Consider the following 22,147-nt stretch of genomic DNA (forward strand, 5'->3'; position numbering starts at 1 on the left):
TGACCCGTATTCAGGGCCGGATTAGCCTATATATGAAGACCCTAAGCAAGCAGTTGATTTTGGTGCACCCCCCCCCGTCCCTTTTACTTTTAACCTCAACGCATGACACGGGACCTCATGAAAATTAGATATGTTCACGATTATAAGTATGTATATTGGTAAGCAGGTAGATTTATAAGTGGGGGAGATTCAGAAAAAATCATTTCACTCGAGGCCTATGATCCCACGGTTCGGGAGCCTCGAATGCTCGAGAGGCCTCATGACAATTTGATCTGGTTAAAGTTTTCGAAAGAGTAACCTAAGTATGCCAATTGGTAGGGCCGCAACTAGGGGGGGGACAGGCGGGTCTTGTGCCCGGGCGCTGGACCAGAGGGGGCGCAAATTTCATTCTGAAACCTGCCTTTGAACATTACAAGGGGAGAGTAAAAATGCGCGCTTGCCCCGGGTGACCAAGCATTTAGTTGCGGCCCTGCAAATTGATAGGCAGGTATTTATAGCTAGGGGGATGGGGCTCAGAAAAAACCCGGGGGGGCCTAATGCTGTTTAGACGGCGCTGGGCTTACTTCATGGAAATAGAGCAAAATTTCAATCCAAAAACTGGGCATCGACACGAGTTCTTGTTCGCAATTAACTTAGTTTATTTGCTTTTGTGTCACCCTCAGAACCGCAACTAGAAACTAAAATTTACCCTGTTACTTGGGGGATCTGTATCCACTTTCGCACTCCCTCCCCACAATTTTTATTGAAAAAGTATAAACTCAGCATCCTTCCTCTCTGGTCCAGAACCAGGACATCAGAGTTCCACCCCCCCCCCCCCTCCGCTTTCAGCCCCGGTCAATCTTGTGTTAAAGATCTTCACTGTTAAAGATCTTCACTTTTACAATGCCGGACTCGTGATGCGAGGATCCGGGTTCGAACCCCACAGTGGTGGTCGGCTGAAGTTGGTTTTCTGTGGTTCCCAACTTCAAGGCGCAAATGCGAGCCGATCTCCCCGTTAAAAAGTCTCGCCACAGAGAGCAACAGTCCTACAACGATAAATCATTCAACCATAACACTTCACTCATAGTTAGAAAAACTGGGGGCAGATGACAGCACTACACATAACAAGCATTACACCGAAACAAACTTTACGTCAGGTTGCACTACACGTACACTCACATTCCCGCATGTACCGATTCGTTGGGGGTTCGTTGGGGGGTTCCGCGGGGGGGGGGTGCATGTGTGGTGTAGCAGTGGTAGGTAGGGACTCCAAAAAATGGCTCGGGGATCCATGATGTTCTTAAGTCAGCCACCTCGTTGGGCAATTTGCCTGTTGTGGCGTTGTATTTGTATTTGTACAATCAAGTGCTCTAAAAATTTTAGGATTTTCTACCGGACGGTTGATGCTGGGAAAAAAATTTAAATTTAAAAAAGTACTATTTGGGTCATTTTTTGTGGCGCCCCTATTCTCTTGATGCCCTAAGCACGTGCTTATTTTGCTTAATGGTTAATCCGACCCTGCCCATATTCCACGGAATTTTTATTCCGTAGGGGTCATTCAAGAATTACGTCAGCATCGATGGTGGAGGAGGTTTCCGATTTGCTGACTTTTGATGACGGGGGGGGGGGGTAGAATGTTGCTTATGTCATCTCAACCACCCTTTATTAAAATATGAAATATTTTGGCATTTTTACTGGGAATGCTGAAAACGAGAAAAACCTTCCTTAGTTTGTGGTCTCATATGAACTAACATTCTGTACCCATCGATCGAAAAGTCCTCTATAGAGCTCCTTATTGGCAACATTTGAATTGTCAAAAGTAAGTTGAAGGATTTTGAAATAGTGAGGGAGTATTCTCAACATATATAAACCATGCAGAGTACACAGTAATATGCTTATTAACATATTTTTTTCAGATGCCCGCTGATTTTCGCTTTTGACAGGCAGCTGTGTGAATAAGTTAATTGATTTTAATATATTTTATTCAACATCGCGTGCGTTGAGAGTAGCATTTATTTTAATAAAACGTGAACATGGACATCCGTTTTTTATTGTATATTTTGAAGAATAAGCACGTTCACAGCACAAAGTGAAACAGAAAACAAATATGTGAAAATGTCTTGGCAGCAGTTTTTTCCTGCAATTGGGGGAAAGGTTGAAGGGGGATGGAAAAAATCAATTTAGATCCATTAATGGGAAACAAAATATTTATAATTCTCGAATCACCATAAATGAACTAATTCCGATATACACGAGCCCTTTTACCCCCTTAATCCTTCAAGCGGTTTTTAAAATTTTCATGATCCTCATAACCAGTGCCGTCTTAACGCATGGGCTCACCCGGGCACGGCCCGGGGGCCTCAAGAGAAGAGGGGCCTCACAAAAATGAGATCAGGTTGAAATTTTCTAGGATTTACCAGGTAGGGCCTCCGAAAAACCACTTGGCCCGGGGGCCCCTAATACTCTTAAGACGGCCCTGCTCATAACTTCCACATTTGAAATTATGAAACCTTCCCAAAGTGCCAGCCACGTATTTTAAGAATTCCGATGGCGACAGATAACTGCTTTTCTGCCCAACGAGAAAATTTACTTCCCCATCACTTTTATTTCCCTGACTATATGGTACAGAAGCACCTGCCATGTGTTGTGACTTTCTAGAAGAGAAATACTTTTTTGGAGGAAAAATATTTTGTATCATTTATACTGAGCGAGTATTTCTTTTTCTATTTTTCTGGCTCCTTCTTATCTAACGTTGAACAAGGGCTGACTCCGCCCACTGCAGTTGTTTGACGAGATATCTCGGGATTGCCCATGAAAGGTTTAACACGCACAGTAATAGACTTGCTGTGTAGAAACATTCCAGTTTCTCTGAACTTCAATGAATGGACCCCAGATGGCAGCAGTAGGGATGAATACGATTTTTTCTCTTCTTCACGGTAATCGTAGGCGCAGAGAATTTGCTTGCGCAATATAAGAACAAATATAAATATTTATCTTTTTCATGAAATACTGTTATGTTCTAACTTTTCAGATAAGTTCATCGAGGAGAAATAAAGTCTTTATTTCTCCTCTAAGGTAGGGTGACCATACGTCCCGTATTTCTCGGGACAGTCCCGGTATTTTCTCTTTTTTTGGCCGTCTCGACTTTTTGGCAAAAGTGCCCCGGTTTTTCCCGTATTTCATGCGACGCCTACTTGAATTTTTATTCTTTATTGAAGTCGAAGATTGAAATTATTTTTCAACTCATAAATTATTTTATGATAGTTACAATTATATATGGGATATTAATCTCCCACATTTGCCTTGGTAAACGTTTTTTTTCGTGGAATACATTTTAATCCACTGCAATTTGCAGTAATGCATCATTTCCCGCCATTGTGATTTTTCGTAATTTCAACAATATTTGGCAACTTTGTTTGGTTTTGGCATTGCTTTTGGCGATAATTGGCGATGTCCCGTATTTTCCCGTATTTGGAATCTCGATGTCCCGTATTTCTCTCGAGGAAATATAGTTAGCCTACTCTAAGGTAAAGTCAATTGAATCAAATCAATTGTATCGATCAATAGTAGAGGACTTTAATTTAATTTTTGAGCTAAAGAAAATAATAGAAAGATTTTGATTGGCTGTTCTTCAACAGCTCTCACCGGTCAGTTTGAAAATTCGACTTTCTCCTTTCCTCGGGAGAAAAATAGCAGACGACAGATTTGATAAGGATGACTTTTCGAAGTTGACTCCTGAAACTGATTAAACTTAGTTTATGTGTAAGTCGTATCTCACTGCAGGGAAAGTTCGCTATATCCCATGTTATATTTTTTAAATTATATTTTTATACCCACAATTTGTGTAGATGTGATGATTTTATGTAGATTTATTTCCTATTTATTGAAAAATTAATCAACTGATAGTATGGGGGTAAGGGGGTAACACGAAGATCCCACGTCACTCAATTTCGTACTTGAAAGGAAGTTACACTTAAGATATGCATGACTATAAATATCCCATGTTTTGTTTTATCATTTATATCTGCCTTTTGAGTAGATAGATTTATTTTCTCTTAATTGAAAAATTAATCAACTAATATGCATAAGCGTGAAGTTTTTGGAAATGCCTCAAACCCAATATTGTTATAGGTATTATGGAGATAGGGGCAAAAAAAAACAAAAAAAACGGGCTTTTGATCATGGGCGGGATACAAATTTATGCCTATGTTAATATGTATAATGGCAATATGAAAAATTCCAGGTTTAAAATTTTGTACTTGAAAGAGTATATTTAAGATATACATGACTATAAATATTATAAAATATTGTAGAAAAAAAACTAAAATTGTTTATACTTTTTTCAAGCATGAGCAAGCAATAAAAGAAAATATTTTTCTTTCTCAAAGAAAAATGGTTTTGAATTGTTTTTGTTGGACTTAAGTTCTTTTAAGTGTATCTGGTGATTGTGAATTTGTTGATATATTTTGTGAAAATTCCACTACAAAGCGTGAAAAATTTAAATTTTTTCCCCTCTACTGATTACATCTAATTAAAAAAAAATAAATGTTTTTTTTTTTTTGATTTGGCTATTTCCAGTACAGTGAAACCTTCCTACAACGATACTCAATATAACAATAAATCCCTCTACAAAGATATTTTTTCAAGTCTTGTTTGGAAATGTCGATACTCTGTTAAACTGCTGCCTCTTGATGTAACAATAATCCCTCTATAACTATTTTTTTCTTTGTCTGAGAGTATTCTTATATCAAGGTTTCACTGCATTTATTATCGTAGCAGTTTTTAATTCTAAATAACTCGCCTAAAAAAAATTGAACTACCACTATATCATTACTTGCAATATCTTAAAAAAAAACTGTTTTCTTTCTCATGTGAAAATAACAAAATGTATAGTAATTTTTTTATAAATTCTGTTTTTAAGTTATTCATTTTTCTAAAAAAATATATTTATTCAGTAATAATTGTAGAACAAATATGGAAACTGTTGCGAAAATCCCACCTCCACGTAGTTTGATGGATAAATTGTATGTTCCCCAAAGACTTCTCATGGGACCAGGACCTTCAAACTGCCCTCAACGAATAATTAATGCTTCAAATCAACAGATGTTAGGTCATATGGATGAAGATTTCTTGCAGGTAAATCTGTCCAAAATTAACTGATATTAATAAGAATTTTCATTCATAATTTTGTTTAATGCTGAAAATTTTATTTTTGTTTTTCATTTTTCTTAAACACAGATTATGGAAAGCACCAAGGATGGAATAAAATATGCATTCCAAACAAAAAATGATTACACATTTGCTATAAGTGGTACTGGACATTGTGCCATGGAAACAGCCATAATCAACCTTCTAGACGAAGGTGAAAAATTCTTATGTGTTATTAATGGAATTTGGGGAGAACGAGCAATGGAAATTGGGAAAAGAATAGGTAATTTTCTATCTTCCTGATTTTCCCCGAGAGTTCAATGTTCTGATTTTCTTCCAATGAAGTTTTGATACGTTATATCCAATGTCTGTCTAAAATCGCATTGCCCTTTCATGTGCAGCAGTAAATTCTTCAAAATTTATATATCTAAATATTAATTAAAATATATGAGCATCATGTTCTATGAGGAAAAAAACTCATGATTTTCTATTGTTTTCTTTTGCAAATAGCTAATATATGTTTACCATAATTTCCTATGTATGATCTGCAGATACAAACTTCACCACACTGAAAAAAATAACATTGTTTAACCCGCAACAATGTGTAATCCATGTGCGGGAATTTCATTTGTTAATAATGAAGGAATGAAAAAATTAAATTCATATGGAATAAAAAGGGCTGTTTGTCATGTTTTTGTGAAAAAAAATTCAATTTTTCTGCTTGTATCTATATGTCATCTATTAAATTAATCGTATCACTATCATATTCAAAAATTATTTTTCATAAAAAAATTTGCAAAATATATATCTTCATTTCAACCTCTCAAAAAATAAGCTGCACATATAGGCCTATGAAGCAGTATGTAGTTTGCACTAAGAAATTCTTATGTTTTATAATCCAAAAATTATTCATAGAAAAATACTGAGTTTTAAAGTCTCCGCATTTGAAAACTTTTATTATATGTAGGTGACCATATTTATTTCTATAAGGATTGATACAAATAGACAAAATGTTCAATGAGGGAGCTGAAAAAACATGCCCATAAAAATATATATGTTGAATATACATATCTAAATTATATCAAAAATACAGCAATTCAATAAGAGCAATAAAAAACCAATAATTATAATAAATATAATGTACTGCCCATAAAAAAATTATGGTTGTCTCATCTAATATGGATAGCTTCTCGATTTATCCCAATATATTTATCATATTTTTTTAAGCGTGTCAATCGTGTTAGAATTTGAATTCTAACATGATTGGTTATGATCATAACCCTCGGAGGTAAGCTATTCAATTTTTTCACAACCCTATTAGTGAAAAACTCCCTGAAACACTGCAACCTAGAAGTATCCCTTACCAGTCAATACTGGGGTCCTCTTGTTGAAGCAGTTGATTGGTGATGTATTAATATCTTGTAGTCCATTTTATCCATCCCAGTCAAAATTTTAAAAACACTTCAATCATATCTCTAACACCTGTGCTTTTCCAGTATAAACATTTTCAAAAAATCAAGTCTCTCTTCATAGCTTAAGCCCAGTGTGCCATTAAGAGCATGTGTGGCTCTTCTCTGCACCCTCCTTGCCCAAAGCCTTTCATGTGATCATTGAAGCAAAGGAGGTTGGTTACACGTAACTTTTTTTTTCTGAACCCATGCTGATTATCCAACAATACATTATTCTCATCTATCCACTGCACCAATTGCCTTTTATGATAATTTCCAAAATTGTGAGAGCGGCTGTGTCCAAGTATCGTCCAGTGAGTTCAACAAGCTCTCTGATTATCCAACAATACATTATTCTCATCTATCCACTGCACCAATTGCCTTTTATGATAATTTCCAAAATTTGTGAGAGGGAGCTTGTTGAATTCACTGGACGATACTTGGACACAGCCGCTCTAATACCCTCTTTAAATATCGGAACCACATTAGCAAGTTTCCAATCCCTTGGGACGATACCCTCAGCAACACTACTCTTGTAAATGTGTGTGACTGGCCCCAACAATTAGCACATTCCCTGAGGACCCTAGGATAAATATCATCTGGTCCTGGTGCTTTGCTCATTCATTTTTTAGAAGTTTTAGGATTTCCACTTGAATTTTGTTGAAGATTTTGTTACCCGATGCCACACCAGTATTTTGTCTATCGCCTTTACTATTGAAGACTGATGCAAAAAAGTCATTAAAAGCACTACATATACCTACATTGCTCTCTACCCTAGACCGTTCTATCGAGAAGGGCCAACCGTCCCCTTTTATTGACGTACTTGAAAAATGATTTTGGGTCAGAATGAATGTTATCTGCCAACCTATATTCAACTTCCTTTTCACTATTCCTTAACACTTTCTTCAACGCCCTCCTTTTTTCAGTAAATGATGACGGGTCACCTCTTCCATTTTTATATTCTCTGAATGCCTTCTCTTTTCAAGATAAAGATTATGCACAACATCCGTGAACCAGAGGGGTTGCAATGAACAAACCTGCTTTTCACAAACAAAGGGTATTACATCATGCAAAACTGAAGAGAGTTTGGTCCCAAAGTCTTCCCACTGACTTACCACACCCACTCATACAACAAGTCTTTGAAAATTAACCCTAATGTTTTCTTCAAAGTTCAAAGTTGATTCTTCGAAAACAAGGAACCATTCTTTTATTGTTTGGTTTATTCGTGAAGAAGCAACAAAAAAAGTTAATAATCCTATGATCACTAAAAGAAAAGGTGTCTCCAACCAAAACTTGTTCAAGAAGATCCTCGGAACTAGTGAGGATAAAGTCCAAAATAGAAGTACCCATAGTAGCTTCTGATACCTGCTGATGCAAAAAATTATCAAGCACTAACCTAAGAAAATTCACTCGTATTGATCCCTAGCGGATAGGTTCTCCCAATCAATACCCAGATAATTTAAAAATTCCCTAATATTACTGCCTTCTTTTGTTTACACATGTTCCAAATTTCTTTATGAAGATTGAAGATATAGTTTGGAGCCTGATTCTGTGGGTTGTAGCAAACACCTACAATAAGCTTATGATACTTTTTGTTCTCAAGCTCAATCCATGTAGTTTCAATGTCACACTTCTCTATACACTACAATCTCTAGCCTTCAAACATGATTTCACTTAAATCAAGACTTCACCCCTTTTCCTATCTATTTTCTAAAAAAGTATCGTATCCTGAGATGTGTAAGAAAGATTCATCCTCATCATTTACCCAAGATTCTGTAATGGCTACAAGGTCTGGGTCCTCCACAGCTATCATAGTTTCTAAAAAATCTTTATTACCCAAGCGCTCCTGGCATTTATTAGCACACATTTTATATATATACATAAAATACAAACACATTATATATATATTTATAACTTTTCATTTTTTATCTGCAGGTGCTCATTGTTTTGCTTTCACCGTACCACTTGGATCTGTCGCATCACTGAAAGAGTTGCAAACTGTAATATCTTAGTACTGACTATGTCTTGCAAAATAGTTATAAGTAATGTAGCTAAAGATGATTTCATAACTTTCAGGAAGTTTAAATTTTCATAAACTTCTGCAAACATTATTAACACATTCCCATCAGGAAACAAAAATTTTAATTTTTAAAAAATAAGTGTTGTAATTTGGAAACAAAAATTGTCATTTTGGGGCATGTTTGTGCTTTCCTGATAAATTATTAGATAACAGGATTATATATTTCCAGTAGTACATTCTTGGCTTTGTTAGTGCATATATTTACATTATATACGAGTGAAAATTTCGATAAATATATTACAAAATAATAATAATAACTGTGATAATTACACAAATAATTATCACAGGTTTAATGCACATATCTGTATATCACTAAAATACCTAAGTTTTAGGAAATATAGTCTGATGCAAATGTGTTAATATATTTAAAAAAATTCCAATTTATTATGTTTTTCGAATCAAAGTTTCTGTTCTTCAGAAAATTATGATTTAAGCAAAAACAGTTTAAAGATTTACAGGAAACAGATTACAGTTTTTTTTGGAAAAAAATTCATCTTTGCCTCCACTCAGACTCAAACTCTCTTGTATGGTGGGCAAGCGCTCTACCACTAAGCTATGAAGTCATTGAATATTTCTTTGGAGCATATATATATGCTGAATGGCGCTGTTCAATGGACAGTGACAACAATTAGTAAATGACATTGAGGCCACCGGACTGCAACACATATGCATAGAAAAATCTCTCCACTTGTTGATAGAAGAAATATTCTGTCTTCATACCTTAGTGGTAGAGCACTTGTCTGGCATAAGAGATACCGGGGTCTGAGTCCCCATGGAGGCAGCAATAAATTTTTCTTTTCAAAAAATTAACATCTCTATACATATAGTCAGTTTTTCATACGTCTTGTATTAATAAGTGGAGAGGACATCTTTCTCTGCAAAAACTGTTTGTTTGAAAGAGAATCATTGAACATTTTTTATAAAATTTTTATGGTTGAAATAGAGGAGAACACACAATCTGTTTATTTCAAGAGAAAGTACCCTATATCAGTGTTTCTCAACCTTTTCCAGCCCATGGCCCTTTTTGGATAATTTTTTTTTTTTTTATGCCCCCTTCTTTTATCCAAGGCTTTTCACCCTCATCCAAGAGTGAGAAACTTTATACTTAAACAAATTGAATTTATAATAAACATCTTATAAATTTGATATGTGGAACCCTAGGCCAAGCACAGATTCAGAAGTTGGGTGATCATACCTTCCAAGAGCCAAATTATATGGGTGGGGGAAACAGGTCTGTGTGCTGTGTGAAATATGGAACGATTCAACAAACCTACACAATAAATCAAACCTCCCAATCAGGGCCCCCACATTTTGCATTAGAGCCTCTGGGCTGGGATCTTTTGCTGGCCCCCTCCTAGTCCATTTATAGTGTGAAAAAAGCAAAAATTATAAGAACAGTCCTGATTCCCCGGTCTGAAGTCCTGTCAGCCCTACCCTTGTGATGCCCATACTCCTAACACATCACCCTGTGTCCACACCTACCCTGGGCTACAGTTCAGTGCGCTTCCTTCTTGTGGGGGTTTTGTGCATGGCAGTCATGGCAACATCATGGGTCCCAGGAAAAGTGATGTTCAGGGAGCTTCATACTTACAGGCCTTGTAACACTCCTATTTTTTAGAAATGTTCTCCTATTTTCTTACTTTGGCCACAATGGTCCTTTTTTACCCCAATTCCATCCTCTTATTCTAATTTTATTGCTCCCTTTTTTTGTTTACAGCCTACCAGGGCCGGACTTAAGAGGGTATGAAAAACATGGTCGAACCAGGCAGCAAAATTTCAGGGGCTTAAATTTTTCCAAAAGAAACCCTTTCCTTTCTCAGCAGATGTTTTGGAAATTTTTGATTGAAATTTATTTTTTTCCCATTAAACTATTATTGATTGTGAAAGGAGCCTTTCAGTTTAAAGCCCCTAAAATATTTTTAGTGTTATTATGTATGGCATTAGCTTATTTCAAAGAGGAAAAGAGTGTATGCTGGTGGGGTCATATTCTTTACTCCTGAAAAAAGTGGCCTTTCTTTCTGCTATTAAAGAATAACAGCAATATTAACCAGAGGGAAAAAACATGCTTTCAGCATCAAACGAAAAGGGAAGCCACAAAAGTAATCTAGTAATTTTTTACCTTTGAAAATCTCCCCTATCACTAGAGTTGCCATCTAGTCTGGAAGTACAACTCCAATTTAAAAAATTAGAATAATGTGAAATTCATTACTTGATTTACAAATTGATTTTATTTCACCGGAATGAAAATATCCACACTTTCCAAACTATGTCGACTGATTCTACATACTTTGCAGAAAAATGTTACGTATAAATAAAAACAAACTTTACAAATTTAGAAAAAATTGGCATTTCTGAAAAATTACAAAATTTCAATTTTTAACTTGATTCAAAAAATTATGATAATGTTACAAAACTTATGATAAATCACTCAAATGAATTTATATGAATGTTGAATATTTTGTGCCATCTCTCTTAGCTTTGATAACCTCTCGCAAACAATTTTGCAAAAAAATGTTGTCCCATGTGACTTCAAACTCATTAAACGCTCATTTTTATCTTTTGGAACAAACTTTTGAAGGCATTTCTTCACAACACCTCGTAAATACTCCATGGAACTCAAATGTGGTGAATTCGATGGTCATGGAAGCAATTTAATTAGTTTTTTCTTCGAACCAAGCAGTAGTCAATTTCAAAGTGTGAGAAGATGCCCATAGTCTTGTTGGAAGATGAAATCAACATCCAATAAATCTTCAGAAGATGATATCATGCAGTATTCTATAATTTCTCGATGTACATCAGACTTGACTCTTCTGGTCAAAATACAAAGCCTCCCTGGGCCCTCAGCACTCATACAACCCCATACCATGACAGAAGTAGCAAATTTCACTGACCGCTTCATGCACTGCTTAGTGAATGCTACATGGTTGATATGCAAACAGATACCTTGACCATGGTGGAACACACAAAATAATGATTCATCACTGAAAAGAACCCTATTCCAGTCACCCCATAACTGTCTTTGTTTGCACCATTGTACTCTAGCATTCAGTTGTTTGCGTGTAAGGAGCAGCTTCCTTTTGGGCACACAGCATTTATATCCATAATGACTGAGTTGTCTCAGTATGGTGGAGGACGACGTATTGACACCAAGTCTTTTCCACTTTTTACGTGTGAACCCGACGCTACAAAGGCTGTGAAATCTTGTTATGCTTTTTAAGAGTATACAAGATTCATGGAAAGACTGGTTATTTGTGAAGATGAAGATTACAGGGAAGAAAATTCATCACTGCCCCCATGGGGACTCGACCCCCGGTCTCTCACTTGCCGGACGAGTGCTCTACCATCTAAGCTATGGAATCAGATAGAATATTTCAACCTTGGAGCATATATATATATATGTTGAAAGGCACCGTACATGGATGGTGTCAACAATCAACTAATAGCTCGTGAATGACATAGGCCAACCAGATGGCCACATGCATATAGAAATGTCCTCTCCACTTGTCAAGACAAGATTCATCCAAAGACTGGTTATTTGTGGAGATGAAGATTACATATATGTATGTTGGAAGGCACCGTACCTGGATGGCATCAACAATCAACTAATAGCTCGTGAATGACATAGGCCAACCAGATGGCCACATGCATATTCATTCTGGTGATGAATTTTCTTCCTTGTGATCTTCATCTCCACAAATAACCAGTCTTTCGATGAATCTTGTATTGACAAGTGGAGAGGACATTTCTATATTTTTAATAGTATGTCCGGTCTCGCAGTAGTAATTGGCTTACAGTCACTATTTGCTTGTTTTCTCTGAAAATTGGTACCATTCAAATGATGTATTAAAAGTTTACTCACACTTGCTTGAGAGCACTTTGCTTTCTAGGTGATCATTTGAGTAAATCCTTCTTTGTGGAGATTCACTACCAGAGATTTTAGACCTTCTGTTCAATCTTTCTTTCGACCCATTTTTAACACACAACTGAATAAAACCGGCTTGCAAGCCTGCCTTTATATGTCTAATGGCTTTGTGATAGCGTGATTTATGTAAATTTTGGCACTGACGCTTATCCAATCAGAAATTCCCCCATTATTCTAGTATTGTCAACCATCTCTTCTGATTATTCTGATTTTTTGAATATCTTAAATGTTTTTTAAAAATATGTTGTTGTAATTTTTGACATGTAACAAACATCACAGGTAAGTTCAATTCATTTACTACTACTCCTATTTTTTCATTTACTTCCATTGTTTGTTTATCTAGTGATCCTCTGTTGAAGAAAAGAAAACGATGACTTTTTGCGTTATTCTAATTTTTTGAGAATCTGAGTTGTACCAATATTGCACACAAGGTGAATGTTTCTGGTTTCATCCGGCAGTGTTTCCACTATCGATGTTCCATAGTAGCCTGTAGCATGGACAACATAGAGGCAACTTCGACTGTCCTTCAGAGTGTTAATTGCATGACTTACTGGGAATCTCTGAACTGTCATGCCATTCCCTAAGGAGGCTTGAGAACTTAGAAATTTTCAGTCATAAACACCATCATCTGAATTATTCACTCATATATTCTGGAAGACGGATATACAATGTATAAATTCTAAATTTTGACAATTTTTACTACTGAACTTCTGAAAAAAAAGTAAAACACGTCTCTCAAGTTTTTTTCTCAATCTAAATTAGGCACCTAGTACAGTACCAACATTAGAGATATTTTGTTTCATGAATAGAGAGTTCATGCATAAAAACATTTAAGAGCACAAAGGTCCAAAAATGTAAGATGCAGGCTATATTGCTTGAAGCCCCAGTAGTTCATTCTCTGATAAGATAATGTATTTTTGCTTAAATAAATAAATAAATAATGCTTTTTTTTAAATAAATTATATCTAAGGTTTATATAGGCTGATTGCAGCTAGTGTTGTTAATATTTGACAACTTATACCAGGGCGTTTTTTTGAATTTCTGAATTTGAATATTCATATATCGAGATTGCAAACTTTGATTTTATTTGTGGCAAGAAACTCTTGTTTTTAAACAAATAATAACATTGAGAAGCTCATATACAGTGAATCCCACTTATAGCATTTTCCAAAAACTCGTCATGAAAAACGTAGGTAGGGAAATGCTTTAAACAGGAAGTTTAAAGGTTGTTAACAACAAGTGTTAGTAAAATTAGGATTACCAAAATAAGTCATAATAAGCAAGAAAACTTTCTAAGTGGGAACGTTAAGCGGAATATACTCTAGTAATTTAAATTTAATGTACATTTTCAAATACAGTTCTAGTGTTTTTCCGAATGTTTTTCTTTATTTTTGTGAATTCCAGTACTTGATTCTTTTACTTCTATTAATTTACATTAATTAAACAAAAACAGCAATAAAAGATTCAAAAATGATCGAAGTTATCGAATTTGCAACATATATTTTATGAATATGGTAAAACGCTTTACAAATATGTCAGAATTGTATGTCTGTTCAATGTGAATCGAGCCACGATGAAGTGTAAGCAAGTGAACCACACTAATTATTATTAATCATTTATAAATTTTGTCAAATTAATTAAAGTGCAATTCCCTTTCAATATATCATCTTTGATTACTAGAACCTGGAAGTTCGAGCAAAATGTTTTTTTTTCCTTATTTTTAAACTTTTCTGTAAAAATGCCTTTTTTGAACTTTTTCCATAACCCTCACATTTCTCTGTTAGACTCAACCATTCCCAAAAATTACAGCCCATCTTTGCTTCTTCAGATTGTCACAAATTTAGCTTCCTCTTAAGAACTATTACCAACTGGAACAACCTACCACTAAATATTGTAGATTGTACTTCGATTTCCAAATATTCCTGTATCATCAATCGTCATTTTTGTCATACATAACTTCCGCATCCTCTTGTATAGGCCTCGGCCAAACAATATTGACTAAATAAATAAAATTCGGCCATAAATGTGCTTATTTTAACATAGTTTTAAGTTTATTGGTGCATTTCAGAGACTATAATATGCAAAACTTGGATATTTTGAGCATCGAGAACAAAAGAAATATTTAAAAAAATTTCCAATTCTCAGTATTAATTTTCATCAGAAAGTTCCTTCCCCCTTCCTGCTCCATTTAAATGCGAAAATGTTCTGAGAGATAGGGAACTTTGTGTTGCCATGTGTTAACCACTTTGACCGGATTGTGTTTGCATGTCCTCCCACATCGTGCAGCAGGACCTCAGGCTGGTATCTTTGGCAGGCCTCTTTGTCCGATATTTCACAGGTCCCAAAGTAGTGAATTTATTTCACGAAAAAACAAACAAGAAAAATTTTAAGAATCATCCTAGGCACCCCAGCTGAAGTCTTGTCAGCTCCACCCTTGAGGAGGCCATGGGTGTTAGATGTGGTGTTTCAGATGAATGCAGCCATGCTAGAAAAGCAGAGGAAAATGAGAAATATTTGCTTCTCCACATGCTTCACATTATATGTCTCGCTCAGGCATTGGACTGCATTGTATATGTTGTAGCTGACAGATGACTCTTCCAAGAGGTCACCAGTTGGCATCATGACTCACCCAAGATAGAGTAAGAGAAGGCAGAGCTCTGGGAGTCCATGATGTTTTGATCTTGTTTTTTTTACACCATAGATGCACTGCAAACAATCATGGCTATTTATTTTCAGGGTTGGTAAAAAAACGGGTTTTTTGGTTTTAATAGCATGTACATCAAAACCAATAAAATTTCCGAAAAACCATTCAAACTTTTAATAATAATTAATTAAAATAAAATTTAGTTATGTAAATAACACAATTCCCATTTTAATTAATCTATAAATATTTTTAAATTTTAATAAAAACCAACTTTTGCAATTTAATTATTTTATATCTTAACTCAAGGAATTATTTTGCATTTGAAAATTCTTAATGTTATTAACCCTATGATAAAGATGTTCTCTCCCATTACTTTTTTGATATGCATAATTAGGAAGGCTATTTTACAAAAACTGATAAAAACTCGTCAAATACAATGTTTTTAATAAAGCATAATTAATGCACATTAATTAGTGATGGTTTATGATATACAGGGTGATTATAACTATTTCAAAGTTCCTATTATAAGTTCCTATTTCAAAACACTGTAAAATAATAACCACTGGTTAGAATGACTTGGAAATTTGCATGAATATTCCTGCAGCAATGGAATTTTCTATGGAGAAGGGGAAAAAATACTTTAAAATGTAAAATATAGAAGAGATGCTGTACTCATCCAGCACATGAGAAATTCACTCACAGAATGTAAATGATAGCCAGTCGGCAAAATGATAACTTAATTAGCATCGCACAATTTCATAATTCATCGAAACCACAAAAATGAAGTCATTTATACAAACAACTACAACTTACCGAGAAATGTTTAATATGTGGTCCATAGTGTTCTGGATGTGAGGTGGAAGCACAAAAATGCTTGTTCAACAACAGACTAAAGTATGTCATGGTAATGATTTGGATGTGCTTTCAATTCACCAATGTTTGCAATCCGACCACTGCACATAACGTTTTGGAGTGCCCACAAAGCCAAAAATTGCAAGGGTTATGCATGTTCACCTGTTCACCTGTCAGGTGAACATGGCCGCCAGGTGTTGTGTCATCTTGTTATTGTCAAAATGGTTCTTCAGCAGCTGCTTTGCTGGTCTTGCAATGAGCATCTTGATAAACGTTGTGCTATCCACCAGGGCTGGACAAATAAAAAAAAATTTAGGGCCAACCAAATTTGTTAGAAGCAAACCATGTTTTTCCCTAAGAAAAACAATCCTGGGGTTTTTGTTTTTACTTTTCTAGGACTTCATGACCCATTCTCATGTTAAAGACATTACAGTGGAATCTCGATAACTCGACATCTATTATTGCCTCTGTTGGCATAATACTAATTTCAATGTAGGGGAAACTCGGTCGACACATGTTTGGCTTAAGTCGACTATAATTTTTGTCCCTTTACCACAACTGGTTTTTACAATTGCTCGTGTGTTACCAGTTATAAGAATTTTTTGACATTGTTCGTGGGTATTTCGATAATATTTTGTTTCTTTGTTCTCTATGATGGGTCCCTTTTATGTGTTTTGGGGGGGGGGGGGTGCATGCTTGTGAAGAATGAATGTTTGAAACCTCTTGGCCAGCTTATCATTTTAGTGGCATTTATAGGAAATGTCTTTCATTCTTTTCATGGTCAAAAAAAGTGTGGATATTGTCAACATCCAATAGGGATAAAAATCTCATCTATTGGGAGTTTTGATATTGTCCATTGTGGAGAATGTTTTTGGCAGAACTCAGTTTTAGAAAGTTGTGTTCTCTCTTGGAATGATTTCATGGAAAAGGAGTAAAAGAAAAAGAGCTAAAGCCTGTGGTTAGACACTAAATATATCATTTGGTTTTCATCATGAGTATCGACGGCCGTGAATGCAATGGCTCCACGCGGAATTCATACTTTAACTTCAAAATCAAAAGTTGAAATTTTGAAAAAAACTAGAATTAGGGAAAAACTCAGACTGAACTTGCCAAAGAATATGGAGTTGCACGGAACACCATTTCAACATTTGGTGAAAATAAGGAAATTTTGTCAGCATTTGAATCTTCTTATGAACCAAATAGAAAACGCATAAAAAATCAGACTTCAGGGATGTAGAAGAAACGACTCTTTTGTGATTCAAATCCGTTCAAGCTCATCCAATCCCATTATCAGGACCAATAATTCAAGAGAAAGCGAAAAATTTCGCAAAAAGTTTCAATCAAGGGGATTTCACTACAAGCAGTGGGTGGTTGACCCGATTCAAAGAACGCCATGGGATTGTTTTTAGGGAAGTTTGTGGAGAGAGCGTATCTGCATCTCAAGAAACTGTTGAAAATTTTAAGAATGATATTCTGAAACCAATGATAGAAGAGTATAAAGATGCAAATATGTTTAATTGTAATGAGAAAGGTTTATTTTTTCGGTTTTTGCCTAACCAAACTCTTGCCTTCAAAGGAGAAAAATGTGAAGGATGTAAAAAACACAGAGATCATTAAACAGTTCTTTTGGCAGAAAACTCTCAGACGGGTCGGAAAAATTGAAACCATTTAGTTATCAGAAAATCAAAAAAATCACAGTGCTTTTTAAAGTGTTGGAACTTCTCCTGTGGACTATGATGGCAACAAAAAAGGCATGGATAACATCAGAGATTTTCGAATAATGGTTGAAGCAGCTAGATAGAAAATTTTCAAGTGAGAAAAGGGAGTTTTATTTTGGATAACTGGCCCGCTCGTCCAAAAATATACTTTATTATTTTTCATGAGGTAAATTTTTTTATACGTTTTGATTCTATTATGAAACGACCCTGAATCAAAACTAATGAGAATTAGCATTTTATTTAATGAAATTGTTTGAATGTGTATAATTACGTACACAAAAGCGATTGGACAAAAATTTAGAGTGAAACCCAGCTAACTCGCCATCTGCTTAAGTCGACATGTTTGTCGATACTTTTAGGGTGTCGAGTTACCAAGAGTTTACTGTATTACGAAATCAAAAAAACATACAATTCATTTTAGCAATGATGCATGTAAAATTTTAGGTGCCGAAATGGATTTTTTAGTTGCCCTGGCATCTGGGATTCGTCCAGCCCTGCTATTCACACACTGATGCTGTTGAAGTGCCAAAATAATGTGGTTGAGCAAAATAGATTATACCACTGTACATCTACTTGTACATTTTAAAGGTTTTTTTTCTTTCACCAAAGAAAATTCCATCGCTTCATGCAATGGATACATGCAAATTTTCAAGCCATTCTGACCAGCAGTTATTCGTGTTTTGGAATCAGAACTTTATAATCACCCTGCATATAGCTGATTATTTTTCATAAATCAAACCAAATGGCCACCCAGTCCATATATTCCAAGGACTTTCTTACTGAAAATGATTTGGATAGGGATCACCGGCCACTTCGTGAACTGGGCAATTTTGGGCTTTTGCTACTGTACAGTAGAACCTTGATTAACTGGGGGTAATTTATTTATTTTTATTTATTTTTTATAAAACAAAGCTACAGGTTTATACCCAATTACAGCTTGCAGTAAAAATAAAAATTTGCACAGAATAGAAAAAACGACATGATAAAGTACACAAAAGACAAATAAAAAGTAACAAAGAATTACGCAAAATACAAAAATTCTATACAAAGATATATACGGGGTGATTATAAAAAAACTATCCCGACGTATGGGCCCCTAACTATCATACCATTCACAGAAACTGAATGAAATTTTCAAAGTAAAAAGGACTTTGCCGTGCACCAGAGCATTAATGTTCGTTTCATTCGTCACACCGTTTCTTCGGCTGAGATCCCAGCCTGATTAGTCCTCCACAAGGTCATGTGGAAAATTTGTGAAACACAATAAAATGCTTTATTTTATGCTGTTTCTCTGTCCTTATTGGTTGTCCTCACTTTTAGCTTAATCTACCGCCGGTGATTTTCATGCTACAGTTGCCGTTCAAATGCTATTTAGGGTTTTTCACAATGGAGATCACATTCCAATACAAAAAACTTGGTGTTGCCATTTGATATTTTCGAAATTTTCTAACTGTAACGGTTAGAGTGACACTGTTGTTTTCCATATCATTCTTGAGCGCATACATCAAAATACCTTATGCCAAAATTTCATTCAGTTTCTGTGAATGGTATGATAGTTAGGGGCCCATATGTCGGGATAGTTTTTTTATAATCACCCTGTACAACGCAATCACAGCAAAAATCTTCTGAAGTCGGTAACAGATGAATGAAAAATATCCAGATGTTGAGGAAGCGCATTATAAAATTCGGAAAATCTGTTTACAGCACAGAAATTACCAATATTAGTATTATATGATTTGATGGCAAATAAACAATTAGATCTTGTATTGTGACACTTAATATTGAAACAGATTTCATTAAGAATTGGTATACAATCAATTTGGTTAGTCAACAGTTTCTTGAAAAAAATAACGAGCAAGTACTCTCTGCATTTTTGGAAGCTATTGACATTGAAACTGTTTCGTAGATGAGTGGCAGATAGAATATTGTTATAAGGACCATATTTTTTGAAATATAAATACCTTAGAAAATTGTTTTGAATAATTTCAAGACTCATAATATGGCGAGCATGAAATGGGTTCCAGATAATTGAAGCATATTCAAGTTTAGATCTTATAAGCGTATTAAAAAGGGATATTAACGTATTACTATCCTTGAAATCTCTCGACATTCTTTTAAGCAAACCAAGTTTTTTATATGACACAGAGCAAAGATTTTTAATGTGATCAGCAAAGTTAAAATTGGTACTATAAATAACTCCCAAATCGGTCGCAGAGGTTCTTCTAAGCAATTGGCTATTATTAATGTTATACGTAAAAAAGATTGGATTCTTTTTGTGAACAAAACATTTATCAATATTGAGATTAAGTCTATTAAGTAAACATCATTCGTGAAGTAAAGACAGCTCATTTTGAAGGCTATAACATACATCAATACAATCAATACTTTTAAAAATCTTCAAATCATCAGCAAAGAGTAGACAATTTTTGAAAAGTACGGATAGATCATTGATAAAAATGATAAATAACAACGGGCCTAGCACAGATCCCTGAGGGACACCAGAACTAGCAACAAAACCTTGGCTTAAATTGGATTTATAGGAAACATACAACATTCTGTTGGATAAGTAGGAAATGAACCAATTCACTAAGTCAGAGTTAAAACCGATTTTACTAATTTTGCTGATAAGAATTCCATGATCGATATTATCAAAAGTTTTTGAAAAATCGGTATATATTACATCAAGTTGTCGTTTTTTATGTATGGTGTCGATAATACAGGCATTAAGACTCAGCATTAAGTAATGCTGAACATATGTAAAAAAAAATTTGATATTAAGCCTGGTGGTGATATACAGTATGAAATGTGCTGCTCCCTATGGAAAGAAAATGAGAATGTCTGTGAGGTAAATGTAGCTACTAGCACACTGGACATTGCCCTTTAAGGGCAGCTGCCCTTAGCATGGCAATGAAGTCACTATTGTTGCTGCTGCTTTGTGAAGGGGAAAAAATGCCTGTGAGATAAATCCTCATTCATGGATTTGCTCAAGACAGCATCAGAATGTAGTGCAAAGTTAGAAAATGCGGTAAGAATGAGAAATTTCAGTACTATATATTACTTTGAGCAACTAAGATACTTAATATGTAAAAAAGTTTATATTCAGGCCACTTTTGAGAGATTTTTTTGAAAAAACCACTTATATCATCTTACACCATTTAAAGATATACCATCAGAATGTACCCAAGAATAGAAAATGTGATAAGAATTAAACGTTTTGGCTAATAATGAGCCAATATGATATTTTTCAAGGAAAAAATTATATTTAGGTCACTTTTATGTGATTTTGTGAAAAAAACCACTTGGTTAAAACCATGGTGATTTAAACCAAACAACCCTGTTTATTTTACATATATATTTTTGGTATTCAATTAAATTGACCAGAATCGTCTACAGGGATGTGCGACAAATGTGTCGCATATGTGGGAATATAAAAAAAGTAAATTTTTTTACAACAATAGAACAAGGTAGCCGCATTTCAACTATAGAAAGAATAGTGATTGTAACACATAATGCATCAAATAAATCAGAATTATTCCCAACTTGAAAGAGCCGCACAGGTCATTTGCTCTTCAGGCTCCACAGCTGTTAATGGAATTCACCTGAGGGACCTCAGATACTTTATTTTGGGCTTGAAATCAGTTTAACTCGGATAATAATATGCAGTTATTATAAACTCCAATTGAAACAGTATATGGATTAAGTGCAACCAATTTTTCAGCTACTTTTTGGACCCTTAATACCTTAGTTTTTAGTTATTTTTCCTCCCATAAATTGTATATGTCTTTTTTTCATGCCTATTGCAACCATTTTTAGTGCTTAAACGTTCGGGCTCCATTGATTATGATCTCAACTATCAGCGCATTCCTGAAATAATGAAAAAATGAGTGTAACACAAGACGAGTTCTTTCTGAACAATTTTTTTTCCTCCATGAAGATTTATGTTCGTAACTCAAAGTTTATAAGTTTGGGAGCGACTGCATACGATTTTTTTGGAGGGGGTGCAAACATTTTTTATTCACCGTGCGGTGAAATGCCTAAGCCTGGCCCTGCAGCCAACATCTCACTATGAAAATTTTGAGAAACCGCAAAATATCTTTGTTTTACTCCCTCCCTTTTTGACGCATTTTATTCACATCGCGACTAGCTATTGAAAAAGAAGAGAAAAAAATTCAGTTCCACTGGAGTTGGGGACGACGCCAAATATAGCCTTTCACCATCGCGTTATCAAAGAGCTAAAAATATGCTTGAAGTCCAGTGGGGAAAGTGAATCTGTTTCACAGATCATTTGCCGTAAAATAAGGAAGGCAAAAGGAAAGAGAGAGAGAGACGTTTTCTCTCCCGTGATCCCGTAATGAG

At 35.1% G+C, this 22,147-nt stretch overlaps 1 protein-coding gene across 4 annotated transcripts in view; it reads left to right on the forward strand.

The window, feature by feature from the left end:
* Window positions 1-3,627: 3,627 nt before the first annotated feature.
* Window positions 3,628-22,147, forward strand: part of Agxt (Alanine-glyoxylate aminotransferase) — a 43,222-nt gene continuing 24,702 nt past the window's right edge. Inside the window, exons 1-4 of one of the 4 annotated variants that reach the window (XM_089233482.1) lie at window positions 3,628-3,741; window positions 4,935-5,115; window positions 5,218-5,410; window positions 8,511-8,575. In XM_089233482.1, the coding sequence (XP_089089608.1) occupies window positions 4,954-5,115; window positions 5,218-5,410; window positions 8,511-8,575 (420 nt within the window). In that variant the 5' untranslated portion in view covers window positions 3,628-3,741; window positions 4,935-4,953. Of the gene's footprint in view, window positions 3,742-3,766; window positions 3,784-3,818; window positions 4,223-4,934; window positions 5,116-5,217; window positions 5,411-8,510; window positions 8,576-22,147 lie in introns of those variants that run through there. The other 3 variants (XM_089233485.1, XM_089233483.1, XM_089233481.1) reach the window with 3 other exon arrangements.

Source organism: Pholcus phalangioides, unplaced genomic scaffold (assembly GCF_987345545.1).
Source record: "Pholcus phalangioides strain wild (caught in Gottingen) unplaced genomic scaffold, Ppha-v1.0 ptg000007l_1, whole genome shotgun sequence".
In the NCBI taxonomy this organism is placed as follows: domain Eukaryota; kingdom Metazoa; phylum Arthropoda; class Arachnida; order Araneae; family Pholcidae; genus Pholcus; species Pholcus phalangioides.